Source organism: Lonchura striata, chromosome 5 (assembly GCF_050655825.1).
Source record: "Lonchura striata isolate lonStrDom1 chromosome 5, ASM5065582v1, whole genome shotgun sequence".
NCBI lineage: Eukaryota > Metazoa > Chordata > Aves > Passeriformes > Estrildidae > Lonchura > Lonchura striata.
The window spans coordinates 17,970,857-17,992,101 of NC_140707.1; the positions used below are offsets into that span (position 1 = coordinate 17,970,857).

At 37.4% G+C, this 21,245-nt stretch overlaps 1 protein-coding gene across 14 annotated transcripts in view; it reads left to right on the forward strand.

Moving 5' to 3' along the window:
- The window catches only part of ANO5 (anoctamin 5), a 59,793-nt gene that overhangs the window by 14,243 nt on the left and 24,305 nt on the right, over positions 1-21,245 (forward strand). For 4 of the 14 annotated variants that reach the window (XM_085579875.1, XM_031505093.3, XM_031505094.3 and 1 more), the window contains 4 exons: positions 12,379-12,492; positions 17,975-18,043; positions 18,984-19,268; positions 19,592-19,705. In XM_085579875.1, the coding sequence (XP_085436001.1) occupies positions 12,379-12,492; positions 17,975-18,043; positions 18,984-19,268; positions 19,592-19,705 (582 nt within the window). Of the gene's footprint in view, positions 1-5,931; positions 5,980-11,322; positions 11,368-12,378; positions 12,493-17,974; positions 18,044-18,983; positions 19,269-19,591; positions 19,706-21,245 lie in introns of all 14 variants that reach the window. The other 10 variants (XM_085579870.1, XM_031505089.3, XM_031505092.3 and 7 more) reach the window with 4 other exon arrangements.

Here is a 21,245-nt window from a genome sequence, read left to right on the forward strand (position 1 = left end):
CTGATTCAAAATGAATATTGAAAATATGTCATCTTTACATTGGTATTTTATATTCATTCCTATTGTCTGATTTCTTTATTGTTGTTACATGCTTAGAGGAAGACAGGAAGTTTTAGATAGGAAACGAAACAGCTGTTCTGTCATCTCATACTGGCCATGAGCACTGATCAGAAAATATGTCTGTTGAATTGAGTGTTGAAAAACTGCAGCTGTTCTGCTGAGTTTCTTAAAAGTGAAACATGTCCTCAGCATCTTCTGAGGACCAAATCTGGAGTTGTTCACACAAAGAACTCAGAAGGGCTTCCTAGATTGCACAGATCTTGGTCTTCTTAGAACATTCAGCCATATCATCCCAATGTTTTAATAAATTTACCAGTTCCATTTTAAAACTTGTTCATATGTTCATGCTAGTCCCTTCTGAATCTGTTGTAGGAGTTGTAAGCATCTTTTTCTCCAGGAAAGTTTTCGGTGAACGGCCATATCAAATGCTTCACTGAACAATGGCCATCATACCAAGATTAAGCTGATCCTGAGCTAATTACTAGAATCTCTGAGTGGATGGAGATGACCTATTTCACCAAAGCTTGGAAAAAGTCAATTCCTGACTTAGGACGTGTGAAAAGGCAGGAAGCATGGGAGAAAGAGTGCAACATGTGTCATATATGTAGGGAAATGGGATTTCAACCTTGTTTGAAGGATGGAAAATTGATGATGGGGTGGGAAAGGAGAAGGCTTTGATCTTCAGCACATTCATGTCTGGGAAAAATTTATGTGGTTATCCTCTCAAAAATCTCTCCTTGGTAACTTCATGCAGCCTTTTCTCTTATCCTCTGCTTACATGTTTCCTTACATAATTATTTTTCTTTATACTTTGTTATTAAATGTCACAAAGTATTGTGATTGTTATATTAGCAATATCAGTAAGTAGTTGATAACTTGGGGGTTTTGTTTTGTTGTTTTCATTGTTCCCTCTTAGACGGCTTGTTTGGCCTTAGTTTGTTTCTGCAAATCAGGTGTTTATCTGATGTTTGCTTACATTTAAATTAGCACTTTTCAGTGCTTTGCCCTGTCCTACCCAATGAACCTTAACATGTCATTTATCCCATTTTTGCTTTCCATGCATTAGCCAGACATAAAGTTACAGTTACTCTTGATCTTCTTGCCCACACTCTTATCAGTCATGACAGGCTTAGTTCTTGATGATTAATATCCTAGAATTCAGGTTAAGTCTATATTTAAAAGTTCTTCTATTAATTATTTGCAATAGTAAGATAGACCCTCATATTTATGGGATTTTTTTTTTCATATAGTGTTAATCTTTTGTCTTCATGTGTTGTCACAGTTTCAGTTGTCTTCTGTTTAAACTGGAAGAATTTCTTTTCACTCAGTTATTTTCTAGGCTACCTTTAACATGCTTGATGCATTCTGTAGGAATTCAGCAGAACCTTCTATACCAGCATGGTTCCTCCTCCTTTCACCAAGGCCCTTCTGAGCTCAGGTCAATATGCTTTGTTCTTGGCTTGACAGGTAGCAAAATTATTTAATTCCCTATTAAATAATTTTACCTCTATGATAGGCTGGTAATTTTCTTGTCACTTAATAATGTTTCTGCAGTTAAAAAATATGAACATTTTGAATTCTTAAACCAATCTACGTTAAGTAATTTTAAAACAGAAATGGAATTAATTTAAAAAAACATTAGGAAAGAGTGAAACAAACTTCCATTCCAGTCACTGCTTCATTATGCTTAGGCTGTCTTTTATTTTAGAAGAGAAGAAACATAACATCCAGCAACAGTAAGCTTCTGTTCAGCAGCACAGGAAAAAAGCTAAGGCCTTATTGTTGATTTAGCAACAGAAGAGGGATAAAATAAATCTAGATTTTAATATGGAGAGCAGGAACATTACCCACCCATAATTCAGTGGTTGTTTCTTTCTTTCTTTTGTAATCTGCAAAGGGATATGTGATTTGGATATAAGGAACGATGCAAGTAAAGCAAAAAGTGAAGAACAGTCTGTAGTTAAGCCTGCCAGCATATATGCAAAAGTTGGATGAAGTCCAGAACTCAAAAAGCATTGGAGCACCAATAAGTGGTGCATTTGGTCCTTCATGATTTTGCATTCTTGCCTATTTCACCTTGGATTTTTTCCATTTTTTTTTTAAACTGCTTCTTCTTGAGTCTCATTTTTCTTATTCTTGAATCTCCCATGGGACCAAAAGAAATAAGATCACTTGGACTTCATCAGCTTTTCATATTCCAAGACTTGCAGCATAAATAATTTCTAAATGCTTTGTCATGCAGGGAGGCAAGATGTTTTCCACAAACAGCAGACTGGATAAGGGGAGAAAAAAGGATATAATGGGAGTATTTTCAAATAATTGCTGCAATGGGGACTGCTTCAAATTGTCCTTGTTAAATCAATAATACTTAGCCACTTCTGTTAGGGATGGGCAACTGTCTTCAGTGAATCCCTGCATAGAATCTACCTGAATCAGTCTTTATGGAGTTCTTATTCCAAGAAATACATCAATGCCTCTGAAATCCTTTCAAGCAAATTGGAAAATGAATGAAATAAAACCTGAGAAACTTTTTTCCCTCTGTGCTTTCTATTTGTGCAGGAAGCACACTAGAAAAATACATGATGGTGTGTCTGCTCAGGGATTGTAATTAGTTCAGGTTACTAAGTAAATGAAGACTAAATACACTGACAAAATAGAGTTCCTGTGCCTAAGAGGAAACAAGATCATTCAGTTATTTCAAGATTGGTGGAAAGGTTAAAAATTTGAATTTGTATTACATTTTCTAATAGTAAAAGTTCAGGCCATTCAGGTGCGATGAATGTAAAATTAGTACAGCTTTTATGCAAAATTGAATCACCCTGTTTGTAGTTTATCAACATCTGCAAAGGTCCATCTATACAGAGGGCTATTTGTTATTCCAGTTAAAAAGCACAAAGTAATGTAAGATGTTTTCTTGGTATGCATGTGGACTCTGCCTCATAAAAGACAGGAGATTGCACTACTGCCTGAGTAAGATTGCAGGAACTGTGCCCTATTCTACCTGTAAAGAGATTTTGCACAGTTGAATTGATTTTGCACAGTTATACATTAAATTTTTACCTTTCCATTAATTTCACACCAAGAAAATACTTATTAAAAATTCCTGTTAATCAGGATTTTCCATAATGTCACTAGATAATGAGAAAATCTGTGAACAAGCTGTCTTTATTTAAGCCAGGTTAGCAGAAGTAAATTGATAAATTTATTAAAGCAGTGCATTTTTACCACAATTACCACTTGACTCATAGGTTGTCATTTTTCAGAGCAGCAGGTGCTGCAGGTGTTCCAAATTAATTGGTTGAGGTGCTTTTTCTGAAGAAACACCATCACATTGTACATTACTTCTCATACTTGTTCATTTTTCAATTCAGACTTGTGGATCTTCAAGTAGAGAAACATGAAATACCATTGTTAATGTTGCAAAGATAACCAAATTGGTTTCAAAATCTAGAAAGAAGTAAAAAAATTCTTCCAAGTCTAAAAGAAACACGAGGGCTCTTTTGGGGAGAGCCAGAGTGCATTAAAGACTTAAGAGAGTGGATTCCAGAGTGAGAGGGACCAGCTCAACACTGCTGCCACACTGCCAACCTTCTCAGTTTTCATCTCAGCAAATTTGGGTGGATTATTTGAGTTGATTCTTGTTTTGCATGTCATGTGTTACCAACGCTGGAGCTCCTTTGTGCTGTACACAGACTTTGGCATATCATGAAAAAGCAGTGTGTTCCTATCCTCCTGCTTGAAATGTGCAGGAGAAGGTATGAGCACCAGTTTAAAAATAGTTAATCCTAATGACTTGAGCTAATTAATTTCTGACAGTTACACGGAGCAGGGTAAGATCCCACGACTAACAGGAAAGCATTTAACAGGATGCACAGGAAAGTACAAAGGCCTTTGCCAGCTGTGTCTTCACCTCCCAGCTTTGTGTTTCACTAGCTGTAGTAAAATTCTGTCTCTGAGTGAAGCAGTGTGGCAGTAAGGACCAGAGGGTGGCTAAAGCCTGTATTTCCATCTAACCATGCTGGTTAGAGGTGGTGAGCAGTGGGTGGGAGGAGCAGGGGATGGAGAGCTGGATAAAAGCAGATGGAAGGGAACCAGAGTGGCTGGAGGGGAATGTGTGCAATGGGAGGTCAGGATTCCATCCAGCCATGGAGGAGGTGGTGAGCAGGGGATGGAGAGCTGGATAAAAGCAGGTGGAAGGGAACCAGAGTGGCTGGAGGGGAATGTGTGCAATGGGAGGTCAGGAGCCGTAGGGCAGCATTGAAAAGCAAGGCTGTGCTTTCATCGGTGTCAAGTTTGTGCAGTGCTTTCCATGGCAAGTATTTATGGTGTATAATTGGAGAAGAACTTCCTACTTAAGTGTCTCAGCCCTTAGTTCTTTACTCAAGTGCAGGTTTTTCCAGTAGGATCAGTGACAGGAGGATTGGACCTTTAAACCCAGTTCAGACTACCTTATGGTAAGAGCACAGTGCAGCTATTTATATTTGCACTATTTCTCAGGGGGATCCCTTGCCAAAAAACAGATTGATCTGTTTATTTTACTGCATTCTGAAGAGGATATTTCTGACTTATTTAGATAAGCAAATATCCAGACATGGCATCATTCAAAAAGAATGTAAAGATGTGTGCATTTATTACTTGATGTGTAACCAGGACAGGAATGGACCTCAGTGATTTCTCTCAAGAAAAACTGTATTAAAAGTGAAAAGTATTATTTAAAAAATGATAAAACAGTAATTTATGAAAATTGGATTTGGGGTAATAAACTTTCTGAAATTTTACATCTCTAAACCAGTAAATGATACAGTAATAATAAAATTCTGTTAGTATTCTTCTATTGAAAGTTAATTTAATTCCACTGGGAGCTATTGCGTTTTCATAATGGACTTGCACTGTTTGGTTGCACTTTTTAAATCTGTGGTTTGTATTCAAAGCACACAAAAGCAAGACAAAAGTGTGGTAAGATACTGGCTAACAGAATTGGATATGGAGAAATTGGATATGGATTCCAATAGCAGCACCTGATCTCAAAACCCATCGCTGCTGCAAGGCCACAGGGGTGGCAGGAGCCAGAGAGCTGCTGGCCGTGTGTGCAGGATGGCTGTGCTCAGCAGAGGATCTGCTCTGGGTGTTCTGTCTGTCATTCCTGTGTGGATCCTGCCCTGAGGCTGTTGTAGCAGCCTCCACACTGACTTACAGGAAAACAGCACCCAGATTTTGTACAATTAAAATTAGGGCAGGGCCTCGCTGGGTGTGGATCAGAACTGGAAGCTGGGAAGCCCTCGCTGATCTCATTAGGTATAACTGCAATTACTGGTACCAATTTACCTTGTCTGCACTGTGAGTTTAAGGATTCGTCTCACTGCATTTGTTTCCCTTCAGTGTACACTGTATAATTGCAGTTTGTAGTTAAAAAATAGCCAGGTAAGGAGCAGCACATTTTTTTCCAAATGCCCAGTCATCTATGCTGTGTACATTTTCTCTCTTTGGGATCAAAAGAAATAAGAATACTATTAACAGTTGTCCTTCACCAGTTTATAAATCTGTACCAACTTGTTTAGACTGTATTTCTTCTAAAGGAAATTATGAGAAATACTGTTTAACTCTTAGCAAAAGTTGTAATTATTACTGCTTAAAAATCAGTATGGACCATGTAAAAGTTGGTACTGTAGGCTAGAGACCAACCTGCTCTGCAGAATAGAGGTTTGTGTAAGCTCTATCTCGACTGAAAATACAAGTATCACTCAGAAGAGCTTTTCAGCAGCTTACAGCAGGAACTACACTGTTTCTTCTGAATTAGCCTTTACTTTTAAATCTGAATTAGCCTTTGCATCATCGCTAACGACGTTGTTTTTCCCGTGATGCCACTGGCAGGGCCTAAACAGCACTGAGACTACTTTACTCATCCCTGAGCATCAAGTGGTAAGCAGTAAGAAGTATTCATGCTTCCTTGCATGAATTTGTGTGGCGTCTCCTATTACAGTATGCCAAAACGTCCCTCACCAGAAAATTTTCCAGTTTCAAGGATGCCATCCTTCTAAAACCAATTTTTTCTAGTTGATAAAAATGAACATGGTTTTGCATTTATTCCTAGAGATGACTTAAGAGATAAATTCAAATAAATCAAAAGGATAATGGAAAAAATTGAAAAGTTGAGATTGGTGGAGAAAACTGGAAAGTTTGCTTTTTTATCATTGTTTTGGTTTGATGGGATATGGGATGTATTCTGACTCTGGTGTTATTAACAGTGTGGGATTCCTTTTTATCATGATGGCCTGAGGGTTCTGTGAGTCAGCATGATACTTTAAAATGTTTTAAAGAGCAAGAAACAAACACTGACATCATTTGAAATATGTTGCCTCTTTTTTTTGATTGTAGTAAATAATAAGGAAAGGCTCAGGATAGTCACTTACTGAAATTCACAGACAAGATAACTATATAAATTCTCAAATATATCACAAAACTTAAAATAATCATTATTGTTTTTTGAGAAAAAGTTAAAGAGTAATTTAAAATAACTGAAGAAGTACATGCTGAGGTGTATTAAAACTGTCTGCTTGCTCACTTTGGGCTCTGGTGTCTTCCATTAACATGTATGCTCTCCTAGCTTACTTTTTATTTTTCTTGGTTCTGTTCTTGTTTAATGTATTCTTTTATCCTGAGAGGCTTTTTATGTGCATTTATATTTCAGTGCAAATATCTTGGTGTCTTAAACTGCTTTGAAATGCATGTTTTCAAGCTTTCAGATTTTAATGTGGTTCAGAATTGAAACAGAGTGAAGGTGAAAAAAGCAGCTTGCAAGTTTCAGCTACAAGAAATACATGGGATTTTGTGTTTCTTGGAATGGGAAAGGTTATAGTTTTGTGTGCAACCTTATAGCCTGCATGAAGTAAAACTGGAAATTGGGATGGGTGGTGTTAAGAGTGTTGTTAATACATGTCTTCAAAGTGAGTAAGCTCTTCAGTTGCATAGATTCCTTCAGGGAAGAATAATGATGAGAACTTCATGGAAAGGGTCTCTGGTAAAGTGGGAAAAGAAATATGCCGTTTTGCTTTTCAGGAGTTACCTGCATATTTGTGTGTGTTCTGTAAATGTATTTCCAGGAACATTTATATTATTTAGATATATATTTATAAAGTTATGTGTAAGTTATAAATATATATATATTTATATTTAGTGTAGCAGCACTTAAATCCATGTGGTTTTCCTGTAGCATGTTTTAATTCAGTGAAAAGGAGGAGTATAGAAATATCCCATGTAAACTGGAGATCTAAGTGAAGGTGATAACTTTGTTTTTAAGCTATTTAATGTTTCCTACCCTTTCAGTTATGGAGACATTTCTTGTATTTTGATTCAGCTTTCAAACCTTATATTTTTGTCCATTTTTGTATTCGGAAAGCTTTCCTGCTGTAGATTGCTAATTCATAAATTACCTAGTTGCATTTTAATGTAGTTCCTTGGGGTTTTTATAGTGTCTGTTTTACGTTTAATTTGCTGTGTGATTATCAAAGGTATGCAGTTAATAAAATAAATATTGTGTTTGCAGACTGTATCTTTTAAGCCAGCAAAATGTTATAAATCAGTTTAATGTTGTAGTTTCAGGTAGATTTTTTTGCCTGGTAATGTATGACTATGATAAACTAATTGAATGGTATGCCGATGGAGGATCATAAAAACCATTTCATGGTATTAATGTAACATATAGTCTTTCTTGTTAGTCACAGCCCGAAGTGTTTCCCTCTGCTGTAATTAATGAAGCTAATGGGTTCCTCCATCTCTGCTTGGTTACTGAAAATGCTGCTCTAAACCACCTTCCCACAAAAAAAAAAAAAATACAAGATACAAAAAGCAGAAGGGAAAAGGGTGCTCAGTCAACCTGCAAACCTGCAGTCCCTGCTCTGTGGGGTTGGACACTTGGGAAACCTTGAGGTGTGAGGCACTGGATTTGGGAACGGTGTTTCTGAACATAAAGAACTTGCAGTGTTCTGACTGACTAATAATCTGAAAAGTATTGCTCTAGGACAAGTTGAGGTGTGGACATGGAGAGGGCTGGGATATTTATTAGCAGAGTGTATTTGGAGGAAGCTCCTGCCAAGCTGAGAGCTGTGTAAGTGACCTGAAAGGCTACATTTCCTGTTGGGTGGATAACCAGAAATAGAAGTCCCTCACAGTCCCATAAAAACATACAGGAGTAAATAATTCAGGTATAATCCGCAAAGCATATTTGTGTTTTGGGTCACTGTCAGTGTGCCAGGTGAGGCACGGAGATGCTGAGCAGGCTCAGCTTCAGCCGCAGTCGTTCCTCCGGAGCTCTCTCTGTGCCAGTGGTGGTTACTGCCACTTCCAGCAGGGCTTCCCTCCCCAGCTCCCTGTGCCCACTGTTTGCCTTGGCATGGAGAAGTGTCTCAGAGGCACCTGTGGAGGGGGCCAAGGACTCCTCAGCAGCACGGAATGGCAAGTCTGGGTGGATCTGGTTGCCAGCCAGCATTTACACACCGTGCCCGAGCCCGTCTGGGCAGAACGGACCATGGGCTCTTCACCTTGAGCTGTGCTTTGTTTTCTTGCTGCCATCTTGCCCTCTCCTGTCACCTGTCCTTTGAGCCAGGGTTTCCTACTGCAGGGCTTGCGACTGTGAGGTGAGTATTGCAAGCCTGGGTACTTGGAGGGTTGTGTGGTTGGATGTGGTCCAATAGCCCAGCCTCTGCTGGGTGTCTAGAGAGAAATCATCAAATATAGAATAACTATAACTATCGATATAATACAGTATGAATCCTGTTAGTTTGCACTTACGCCACATGAAAAGAAAGTTTATCTCTTCATGATAGACCATTATAGCTTTCAATTAGCACATGTCCACAAGCTGAGTGGTCACAGTTCTTAGAGAGATAACTAGGCTAATGAGTCTGGAAAGCAGTACAGGATAACAGGAAGACGTTATTTGTGTTTGGAACAGGTGGGTTTTGTAACTTGCTTTGTAGTTGATAGATTTATTCGACATTTTGAAAGCCTTGGTAAATGCTGAATGTCTGCAGTAATGTGATTGCATAGAATCCTAGAGTGAACTTGGATTGGAAGGACCTCTGGATGTGAACTTGGATTGGAAGGACCTCTGGATGGCTGGCCCCCTACTCAAGGCTGTGCTGGCTTCAAACGTAGATCAGGTTGCACAGTCAGTGCAGATCAGTCCTGGCCTAGGATAATCAGGCTGTGTTATCTCTGAGGATGGAGATTTTGCAGTACACTCTGTTGTACCCATTCCCACTCAACCACAGCTTCTCCTCCAGTAGGAATTTCTCCTGTTATAACTTGTGGTTGCTGCTTCTTGAGTTTTCACCATATGCCTCAAGGCTCCATCTCTTCTGTAGTTCCTCATTGGGCGTAACTTAATTAGTAAAAAGCTTCAACTTGCTATCTGTACTGTGTTGGGAAGCTTTAATTTGGTTACTTGTATTATAGGCAAAAAACATTTCATAATATTTTCTGTGATGAGGTGTACCTTCATTTAATGACTACAGGTTGTTGAGGATCACTAATTGCATTTATTCCATTCTGGAAAGAGCTGTTAAGAAATAAGATGTACAAATGTTTAATGATTCACTGATAGAATCAATGCAAATTACAAACTTTTTGCATACATTAAATTTGTAGGCACACATGTATGCACAAACCTGTGTGAATGTGCAAGACTGAGCTTGTTCTCCTTGTGAAATCCAAATGCAGCAAAATGGAAAGGAATAATTTATGGGTTAATAAGCAGGCCTGTCACTATCCACAATGAATAATCCTGTGTCTCAAAGGATAATCTCCAGAAGGAGAAAGAAATGATAAGTATAACCCTTCTAAAAGCAGATCCAACAATGACTACTGCATCTTCTTAAATTGATAGTCAGACCTTAAATTACTGAGGATTCTGATACATCCTAGAAAATGCCCAAATTTTGATGGCAGTAAAGATAAAATACTTCTTCAATTGTATTGAATAATCTAATTGTAACTATGCAACCCAAACAATTTGGGGTGCTCTTTTGGCAGGAGCTTTTTTTAAGTAAATATTGATTATAATTTTAATTCTTTGTGTATACGAATTTAGTGCACTAGAACAATTTCTGTGCTTGTGAAGTCACTGTCTTTTTTTAATCAGGGATTGGGACAATTGCTAACATTGTAAGTTTGGGGTTTACTTACTGTAATGCTGAATAATCACAGAACTGTTGATTTTATATAGATGTTGGCATTGGTTCTATGCACTGTTTTAACTTCATTAACTTAGAATCTGAACTTGCAGTTTGCATGTAGTCGCAATTATATTTGCTAAGAAAGACCTATATCTCTAAGTACAAAATATAGTAGAAAAATGCCTTTTCTTTTCTGCTCTTGGATTCCATGATTTTTGTGAACCATTTAATAATGGAAGATGATGTGCTGCATTTGGAAGCAAAAGCATTTCTGAGGTAGCTGTCCTGATTTCAGCCATATGAAGTAGTCTAATTGATCTGCTGTAACTATTTCTCAAGAAGATCAACAACAAAAAACCTTAACAGATTTGCTGAAGAGGAAGGGCAAAGAACGGATGGCAGCATTTTCAGGAAATAATCTCCTTTAGTTTTTTTTGTGCTGCATTGATTTGCAGCAGTGTTTTGTACCTCCCCAAGGGCTAGGATCAGAACACAGGAGTTCTCGTTAATGGATGGCTGCTTCAAGTGTCTAATTTCAGCAGTTACTAGTGCGTCTAATGGAGATGCATAAAGTTGTGCACCAGCAGGATTTTCAATTATTTTTATTTAATTTAGCCTATTTAAAGATAAATACGTGAATTATGTGGATATTATTGCTTGTAGTTTTGTCAGCTCTGGAATGATTGCTATTTGTCGTTTTATGTCCCAGTTGGTCCCACCAAACATGAGCATTACAGAAACATGCATGCACTATGCATGAGCCAGTGCTTTGGTACCTTTGCTCTACACTCAAAACCACTTTTTTACTATTTTTAAAATCTGCTGAAGTACCCAAATGATAGCAAGTAGTATTCTATAATAAGTCATTGTCTTAAAACATTTTTGCTGCCCAAACGGATTCCAGCCCAGCTTTGCTTTTACTAAAAAAGACATGATAATCATATTATTTGTGGATGCTTGTGTTTTTCTGATGTTTGGAGGCTTTTCCTGGCTTTAAAGGACATGGATTTCTTGCTCACTGTGGTTGGGGTGTATTGTTGGCTCTTGGGGAGGAGCAGTGGGCCTGCTGACTCCTTGTTGGTTATTCCAGCAGAGTGGAAGGAAGTATAATCTGTTCCTGAAGCGACGGCTCAGGGTAAAGCAGTGATCATGCAAGTGGCTTGGATGCTGCAGAAATAACATGCTTCACTGTGTGCTGCCTTTTGTTAACTGGGAGCAAGGGTCACAGTTACAAATAAATATCCTGTGCTTTCTCAGGGAGCACATGCATCCTTGCATGGCATGAGAGGGAAAAGACAGAGACATAGTACTCTGCTTTGTTCCTACTCTAATAAAATAAAACCCCAATTCAGCCCTATGCAAATACACTTTGGCTGATATGTGTGGTTGAAAAAGTAACAACAACCTTTCTCAGCACAGAGTTACATTTAAACTAGAATATTCACTCCCATGGAAACCACTTTGCTGTGTCTTGTATGTGATTTGATAGAGCTGAATATTGATATGATAACAAACAATATTACCTAATGATATAACTTCCCTAGGAGAGTGGGGTTACAGGCTTTTATTTGCCTAACATTAATTACTCTGGCCTACTAGTGAAAAAGGTGGATGTTGTTATTAGGACATTCTGGCATGTTGGTAAATTAAAATATTACCTTTAATAGATCAATTGGAATACTAATTACACTGTTACATTGATATCTTTTATTAGGTGTATTTTTCCCCATGAAAGTAAATACTCAATGTTGAAACATCCCCCCTGTATTTTTGTGAGCTATATTTGTGTGGTCATTGCTGGGACATATGTCTCTGTGGTGATTGATTTAGTGAATCTTGTTATGTAGAGGAAAATGCATGGAATTTACATTTTGCTACCTGCTTCAAGTATTCACAAGTATTGCTACACTAACATATATATTTTTTTTCTGTACCAGTTATTTACTTGTAATGCTTGTGGATATATGCAGTTAATTTTGAAATCACTTAAACTAGATGTATTCCTTGGTAAAACTTGCCCAGATATATCTTCATCTGTAAAGCTGAAGAACTGTGGCAATGTGGGGGAACTTCTTTGCCTTTTGTGGTATTTTAGAGAAACAGCAGTGCTTGTTTTTTTATATTCATATGCCTGTATCTTCTACAGATTGATAAAAGACATCAAAGCAAAGATTCTATTTTCTTCAGGGATGGTGTCAGGAGAATTGATTTTGTTCTCTCCTATGTGGATGATCTTAATAAGGAATGGGAAAAAAAGTTGGTAAGTTTTTCTTTTTGAAGTCTTCTTAATTTTTATTTGTAATAAGATGACTATCAGTTACTAAATCTTTCAGATCACTAGACTCATCTGGAATAGAATTTGCCTAAAAAATCTATAGCTATTCCATATATGAACATTTCTGTGTAATTTACTGTTGTTTGTCAGGATCCATTTTATTAGATTCTTGTGTCTATGTTTATTGAATTGATCACTCTTCATTACTTATGCTGAGCAATATATTATACAATGGAGCAAAGTAATCCAAATTATTTTGCTTCTTCATTTAACTGTCCAGCTAAGACTTTGGAGAAATATCTGTAAATACTTGCACCTGTAAGCACTTTCAAATGAAGGAGGACTGTTCTTCTAAATATGCAGACTTCATCCAAACGAGATTTAACAATGACTAATTTTTCATACCCTTTGGCTATAGTTAGAGGAGAAATAGATTCTTAGCTCCAAGACTTAATGCAGTTTTCGTTTAATACTTTTGAGACTCTTTTCTTAAAATATACTCTGAGTAACACAAACACAGCATGTTCTCCTGGAGCTTTTCCCTGTGTTTGACCCACTGTCTACATATGTGTGTTCATTCTTCTAGAAGAGTATTTAAAGTGGCTTTGATAAGAGCTCTCCTATGTAACAGAGCACAAAATCAAACTTTCTCTAAAATGCCACTTAGTGATTATCCTTGAACTTGCCAGCAAGACCCAGTTGCCTGAATGGTAGTATTAGTCAGATGGAATCAGTTAATGACAACTGTTTGTTACATGCTCACACTGACACATGAGGTCTCACTTGCCTAACATAAATTCAAGTTATATAAAAAATCCAGTATAATGAAAGGCAGTCAAGATGACAAATTTTATATAAAGCACAATATTAAAAAAAATAAGGATTTAAATTTGTTTTTTCTCTGTATTTGCTACCTTCTTTCAGAGTCAAGAAAGGTTACATTTACAAACTAGTCTCTCTAATATATAATTCAAAAGTTTATTCATGTTAAAAAAATTTAAAAAGGAGAGAGACACTAAAAATTACATTCTCAAGTAATCATATGTTTCTGAAAGATAAGGATATCTGAAAAAAACTACTTACACCAATGCTTATGACAAAATCATGATCAAAACTATTGGTCTTTGAAACAAAGAACAGTTAAAATCTTTATCTTGTAATACTGAAGTATTTCCTAATTAAAAATTCAAATTTCCTTTGGAAAAATACTGAAAGATTAGGCTGTTAAAAAAATTGCATATTGCTTTCATACTTTTATGAAGAAAATACTGTTTTCATTAAGAACTTCTGCTGCCTGTCCTTGCATCCAAATACAATCCAGCATAGAACACAGCCCCACTATCCTACTCTTATTATGTTAAAAAATCCAAATATTTGTCATGTCACTGTTTGATGCTTTTCCCAGATTAAGCATCTCAGTCAGCTTTGCTCAGCTAGCCACATTCTAAAGATTTTCTTGGGTTATTGTGGTACCATAGGTTTATATACAAGCATACATTTTCAAACTCACCCTGACTCTTTGTCAGGCTGTAGTCCTAGCTAGATGCTTTCTTCTCCCCTGAAGCAAAATGCATTTCAAAAAGGAAGAGAAGGCCACTCAATGGAGGGAGAAGAAAGACACCCATACAAAACTTGTCAAAGCAGCTCTTAAACTTTTCCATTAGTCATATTTGAATTATTTAAAATGAGGGGAGAAGTGAATACTATTTAGGTTATGTTTTGGGTGGGAAGGAAGATGAGTCAGATGATCAGTCCAGGCACTCACTCATGGTGTGTGCAGCAGTTTCCTTCTCACTGGTTTATTGCCCCCTTCTCATTAGGGGGTAGTAGGAATCTTTGCCAGACCAGAGTCTGTGTCCTTGAGTGTCATTATTGACTGAAGGACTCACATGGGAAAAAGCCCAAGTGTTAGTAGCTAATATTGTCCTTCCTCTTTGACATAAAAATGCTCTTCCTAGGAGAATATCTCTGTCTTTCAGAAGGCCTAAGCATCCACATTAAGTCTTGTGATATTTATTTCTGTGTATGTCTGTTCCTTGCAAAACAGTTTATGGCCTCATGGAGGGATGTCAGGGGCCATGTAGATAAACTCTGTGGTCACTGGACAAACAGTCATGGAGATACCAATTTTTTTGCACAGTTTTCATGTTGCATATGCCCTACAATTATGTTCACCATAGACCTTTATGCAATTAGTATGTCCATAAATTAGTGCAGACTTCTTAGCATACAAGTGCTGTGCTATTGTCTTTGTGGTAACAAGATTTAAATATTGATGAACTCTGGAGTTTGTCTGGTATACACTGTACTTGCTATTGTACAGTTGTCATAGAAAGAAATGTTTGTTTTATGGCAGTACAATGATGCAGTGAAATGGAACAGCTAAGAATAGAAGTGTTTATATGAGGAGAACAGTTGTGACAAAGGGTTTTGTTTCCTAGTCTCAAGGATGAGAGACTAGGAATTTTATTCTGCATTTCTAAGAATGGGATAAATAACTTCTTTGTGTTTCAGCATATCCCTAATACAGATGTAAGAGACAGAGTTTTCATCTTCTCTCTTAGCTTCATGCAGAAAAACTTTTAACTTTTTTGATATTCCCAGATACATTCCAACTTCAACTGGAATGCTGTTTTGAACTTGCCTTCAGCTATAAGCTACATGAATAGATCCAAACCACAATGGTCTCTGAATAAAAATTAGGATTACAATTTTTTGAGACAATATTATTCCTTAAAGCCTCTAGCGCATGTGGAAGTGTTTCACCACCATATGAACATAAAAAAATAAATAGAATTTATAAAAATATCTAACAAAGTATTGATGTATGACCACAACATACTCCTTATTGTCCATAAGTCTATTTCTTCACAAGAGCTACGGAGCATTAGGACTGTGCAAAGTAACTCCACTATTATGTTGACTGGAAGCAAAGACCAGTGAGTGACAGGACTCAAAGGAATGGCAAGAAGCTGAGTCAGGGGAGGTTTAGGTTGTGTATTAGGAACTAAAGTTTTTTTACCCAGGGGCACTGGAACAGGCTCTCTAGGACAGTGGTCACAGCACCAAGCCTGACAGAGTTCAAGATGCATTTACACAACACTTTTAGGCACACAGTGTGCCTCTTGGAGCATCTTGTGCAGGACCAGTAATTCATAGAGTTAAAGAATCACAGATTATGCTGAGTCAGACTGGACCCACCAGAGTTGGACCTGCACTGTTACCCATTGTTGTAACAGCATTGTTATCACAATTGGGTTTAGAGAAGTTATCTCTCTTCCCTAGGTACCTGATTATGCAGTGTTTATAATAGTATTGCTGGGCATAATAGTACTGCTGGACTTTGGACTTTAATCTTAGTGAGATGGTTCATTACAGCCCAGCACATGTTAGATGATAAAGTTAGTCTGTGCTTATCCCACATTATGTGAGATAGCCACATAATATGCTGGATATGATGACTTACAGAGCTTCCCTCGTGCCTCTTTGCAGATTGGCATCTAAAGCAGAGTCAGAAATATAGGTACCAGGGATAGTTTATTAGGTTTGGAGCAGTAAGCTTAAAATTGTAAGTACACATTAAAAACAACCAGCTCTGGTCCAAGGATGGGTTTTGTTCATTTTAAGCTTTTGGTGGTGACATGAAGAAATCCAGTATTTGACAAGAAAAGGGAGAGGATTTTTTTTTTCCCAGCAGATTGATTTCATTTTAAAAATATTTTTCCCATTAACTGGAAAGTATAGTACATTTCATAGGTTTCAGGAGGGGGCTTATTGGAGAAAAGCAAGGTAGTAAAAAGAGCATAATTTCTATTAGAGCACTGCAGTTGGTCACACTAAGTGTATTGCAAGGAAAGATAAGTAAGATGGTGCCAGACCCTTTGGCTCTGTCTGTGCTGGAGCTGCACAGCTGGAGAGAAGCTGGCTGCTGTCTGGTGGCAGAAGCCTCTGACCTGACTTGCTTGGCTCTCTTCCAGTGTCTGCTGGAGAAAGAATGCACACCAGTCTGCTTTGTTAGGAGAAAAAGTGATATAGAGTAGCATTTAGCTTTGGGTATTATGCTTGAATGTCAGCTTTTCTGTAGCATCTTAACATAGATTCTTAAATGACCTTTCTATAGCATCTTAACATACATTCTTAAATCACCTTTTAGTTGTGGTGTTCTCTATCTGATTATCATGTCAGCAAACCAGAGTTTTCTGACATGTTTATACAGTTGCATTTAGGCAGGTTTGTAGGAAAAATAGTGCATGGAATTGCTTTTGCCCCCAGCATGTGCTAGAACTCAGGAGTTAATCATATTCATAAGTTTATATAGTCCAGTGTCTAGTAATACTTGGCAAAATCAGATGTGACATAAAAATGGGTGGCCACTAACACAGGAAAACATCTGAGGGCTTGGAAAGCTATTCTTCAGTTTGCACTCATTTGCCTGAGTAGGTTATGCAAACTGAAATGTAGAAATGGCAGTCCTCACTGACATGCAGGAAAAGAAAACTGGGTGAAAACTATCATGTTTTGGGGTTTTTTAAGATGTTTGAAAGCTATATTTTAAGACTTTTCAATAGTAGACATATTAGACAGCATGGCAGAGTTTAGCTAGAAATAAATTTGAGGTCTAGCTTGTTCATTTTAAAGAGAGTAGGGCTTAATAGTTGGCTTAATTTATTGTTATTCTGGCAGTTCAGCAAATTTTGTATAATTAAGAGGAAATTAATACAGTCTCTCAATAAGAGCAAAAATTATACAGAGAGGGAGAGGAGGAAAATGTTCTTACCTAAAGACACAACTTAGGAATTACTTCGCAAAAAAAAAGAGTTCAAGAATATCAAGCTCACACAAGTCATGCAGCCACCACACACAGCCGTGGGCAGGTTTGTTATCTCTGCATGAAGTCCATGCTTACTTTATGCAAGCTAAGCACATGCAGTGATTTGTTGGTTCTTATCGGTGATGTTTGTGAAATACTGTTTGAATTGCCTGTAATCAGTACTTGAATGTCTGTATCAGGCATCATCGTGTAACTAAATATACAAAATAAATAGATGAGGTAAATGGATGAAGCTGTAAGCACTCAGAAGCTGTAAGCTTCCAGAATTTTTCTTTCCATCTTTCTCTTGGAAATACAGCTAAACTTGAACACACCCCACACACCAGCCCCCTGAAGTCAGAAGTGCTCAGTTGCTTCTCTGATGACCCAGAAAGTCCAGAAAAAGCCTTTTCCTACCCAGTGGGTGCCCTGTGGCCAGTCAGTGCAGTTCCTGGTGGGCTCCCACCACAAAGCTGGCCCTCACTAGCAAGTGGCCTCTGTGTATGGGCTGGTTTTTGTCAGCTTGCTTTGAGAAGGTCACATAGCCTTAAGGGGTTGTCATCAGGGCAGCTGAGAGAAGTGAAACCCAGTGAGTCATTGAGTGATCAATTAGTTGCTAACTTCATCAGGTACTGAAATGTCTTTGTTTCTCTTCAGGAAAGGAGAAAAGAATTTGAGAGCAACCTGCAAAAGGCTGGTTTGGAGCTAGAAACAGAAGACAAGAAGGTAAAAAAAAAGAAAAAATAGGACCAAAAATAATAGGACCTGGAAATTAATAAAACACTTTCTCTGAGAAAAATTATAAATTATACTAGTGGATTTCAGTGCAGTGTGACTAATTTAGGGGAAACAAGGTTAATTTGAGTGCTTTTTCCTGATTCATTGATAAGAATTGTCGAAGCAGAATAATTTTGATTCAAGAGGAAGCTTTGGTTTTTGCTTTCATAACAAGAATGCAAAATAGCTGTAATTTGGTTTATAGCCACATAAATGGGAAGTCTGCTTACAGCTGATTTTAATCCAACCTAACAATGATAACAAGTTTGGAAGGCAGAGAATGGATTAGTTGTGCCCACTGGATGTTGTAAGTATAAGGAAGGACCCTGTAACCTTGAGGGTGTTTGATTAGTGGTACTGTTTGCAGTAATAACCGGAGACCTGTGATTTTGATTGATGGAGTCAGCATGCCAGAGGCTGAGTTGAGTAAAATAACCCTTGATGAAGTTCAGACTGTAACATCCATAGGCTGGGAATTCACTGAGCAATATTAAAAACCCTTCTGATTGCCAGCTTCTACTGTGAATGCAGAGCAGCACTAGAAGAACATGCATGTTACATGAAGTTTATGACAAGATTATTCTATGTGTTTCTAGTGTAATTAGAATTTTTCATGCTTCAGTGTATGAGATGAATATAGTTTGAAAAGCCTTTGTGAGCTTATAGGAGTGCAAAGGTTATTTTTATGAACAGCCAACCACTCAGATAAGGTTTTCAGTAAATATATATATATACACACACACAGAAGGTCCTTCTATTCCCTCCTACTTGATTTTTAAATCCCTTAAAAATACGTAAAAGACAATACCTTTTATATGAAATATATTCCCATAAATCTTGCAATAAAACACAGTTTGGTCAAATGTCTGATTTAACTTTTCTGGAGCAGGAATCTGAAGATGGAAAGATTTTTTTTGTGAAGATCCATGCGCCATGGGAGGTTCTGATCACATATGCAGAAGTACTGAACATTAAAGTTCCCATCAGGGAAAATGACATTCCCCCCATGGTGGAGAACCCCCTGGACTGTGTGCTTTTCCCACTGAGGCTGCCTGAGAAGGTGATGCACCCTGAGCCGGATTATTTCACGGCACCGTTCAGCAAGGACAAGCAGGAGCTGTACCTCATCAATGATGAGAGCACTTTCTTCTCACCTTCCATGAGAAACAGAATAGTACGTATGTGAATCTGGCTGCTTTTGGTTACATGTAGATTTACAGGAGTGAGTATAGAAACCATGGTAACTGAGGTACAGAGAGGCCTGGGTACCTGTGCATCTTTCTTAGAAATACAGAATAATTGTTGGAACCGATCTTCTGGATGTCTACAAGGCATCTGTGCCCCCAGTATTCTTGTATGAGATAAGGCCTTCTGAAGAAATACCTTTTATTCTTGCATGTTGTTCTTGCAGATTATACACAGTTCACATCTATTATAGATTTCTATTAAATGGCCTTAGAATAGGAAAGGTCTGAAATTCTCATTCTTGTATCTCAGGTTAATTATATTCTTACACGTTGCCCATATGGAACAGAAGAAGGGAAGAAAAAATTTGGGATTAAGAGACTGCTAAACAATGGCACCTATACAGCTGCATATCCTCTTCATGATGTAAGTATTTCAGCTTTTTGCTCCCTTGAGCATTTCCCAGTGTTTGCACTCTTTTACCTACTGTGACATTTGCTGTTCCAGGAGATATGAAAATATACACAAACCTTTCAATTTGTCCCAGTAATTGATTCTGTTTTATAACACAAGACATACCTGTCAGTCCTACTATTTGGCTTTTATGTGCTGAAATGTTTCTTCCTATGGATGAGTTTTTAGAATATGTGTCAGTCACATCATTTCTTTAGAGACTTACTCCATGATGTTGCTGTAATGTTGATTGCACGGACCACACAGTAGTACCTTAGATTATAACAAGGAATTAATCTCTACTGTAGATGAATACCTTCATTAATGTGTGTGCATAGGGTGTGCACACACACATGCTGTAGTTACACAGTACTGCACACTACCTGCAGTTACAGAAAAACTCTTGGCATCACACAGTTTTGGGACTGAAGTCAGATAAGTTGCCTGAACCCTGCCACTTCAGTGTGGGATGGTGACTTGTCCATCTCCCAGTGACCTTTGGGTGCAAATACTGAATACTGCTAATGTGGTAAGGATAGTAAATACTATGTTTGGCTTTGCTGTAAGGTCAGTTTTTAATATGATATGTGTGGATTTAGTCCTGAAACTCCATGGAGAAAACAAGAGAGAGATGGGTTACAGTGTTTTACGTGGGTTTTTAGCTTTAAAATTTTTTCCTCCTAAATTGTGATTAATTTTTTACTTAAATCTTAAAATTCTGTGTTTTTCAAGGTTATTTCAGATGTCACTATGCTTTAGTGAACTTAAGTTGCTTATTTATATCTCTGAATTCTACCATAAGACATTATTAAATATTGTATATAGATTTATATTTTTAAATGTTTGAAAATGTTTTATTTTCCTTAGAAAACAAAAATTAGCATATGGATGTTCCTTAGGTTTTCAGGAGGAAAGTTTGGCTGATTAGGATCTAGAATGCTAGTGTAGGCTGGGAGGTTCTTTGTACTGTTGGGATTACCAAAACCACAGGCAGTAAAAAGTAAGAATCTCTTCTATACAACTACAACCTACTTTAAATGCTAACAAATCTTATGAAAATATTCTAAAACTTGAGAGACAGACTCAAAAATCTTTGTCTAAAAATAATTATTTAATCTTTCAGAATATTTTCAAAATGCAAACTTTAGGTTACTTGAACTTCTATTGGTTGCTTCCTATTTAGAAACCATTTTTCATGCTTTTCTTTGTGATTGAGAGACATTCGGAAAAAAGGAGAACCATGATCACAAAATGAATAATCGACACAGCCAAATATTTCTAGAAGTGGAGTTCTGGGGCACAAGATAAAAATGCAAAAGCTGTCAGAAACTGTGGTTATTTTACACTGTGTAATTTGTAGGAAAGTGTTTGTGGATATTCTCAGTTCAGTCAGAGAGAGAAAGAGAAAGATTTCTCTAAGAGAAAAGCCTGGGAAGAAGTCCTTAGAGAGGGATATAAACAATCTGTTATCTTGCTTTCTGTCCATATTGTTTATAGATAAGTTCTGCCACAC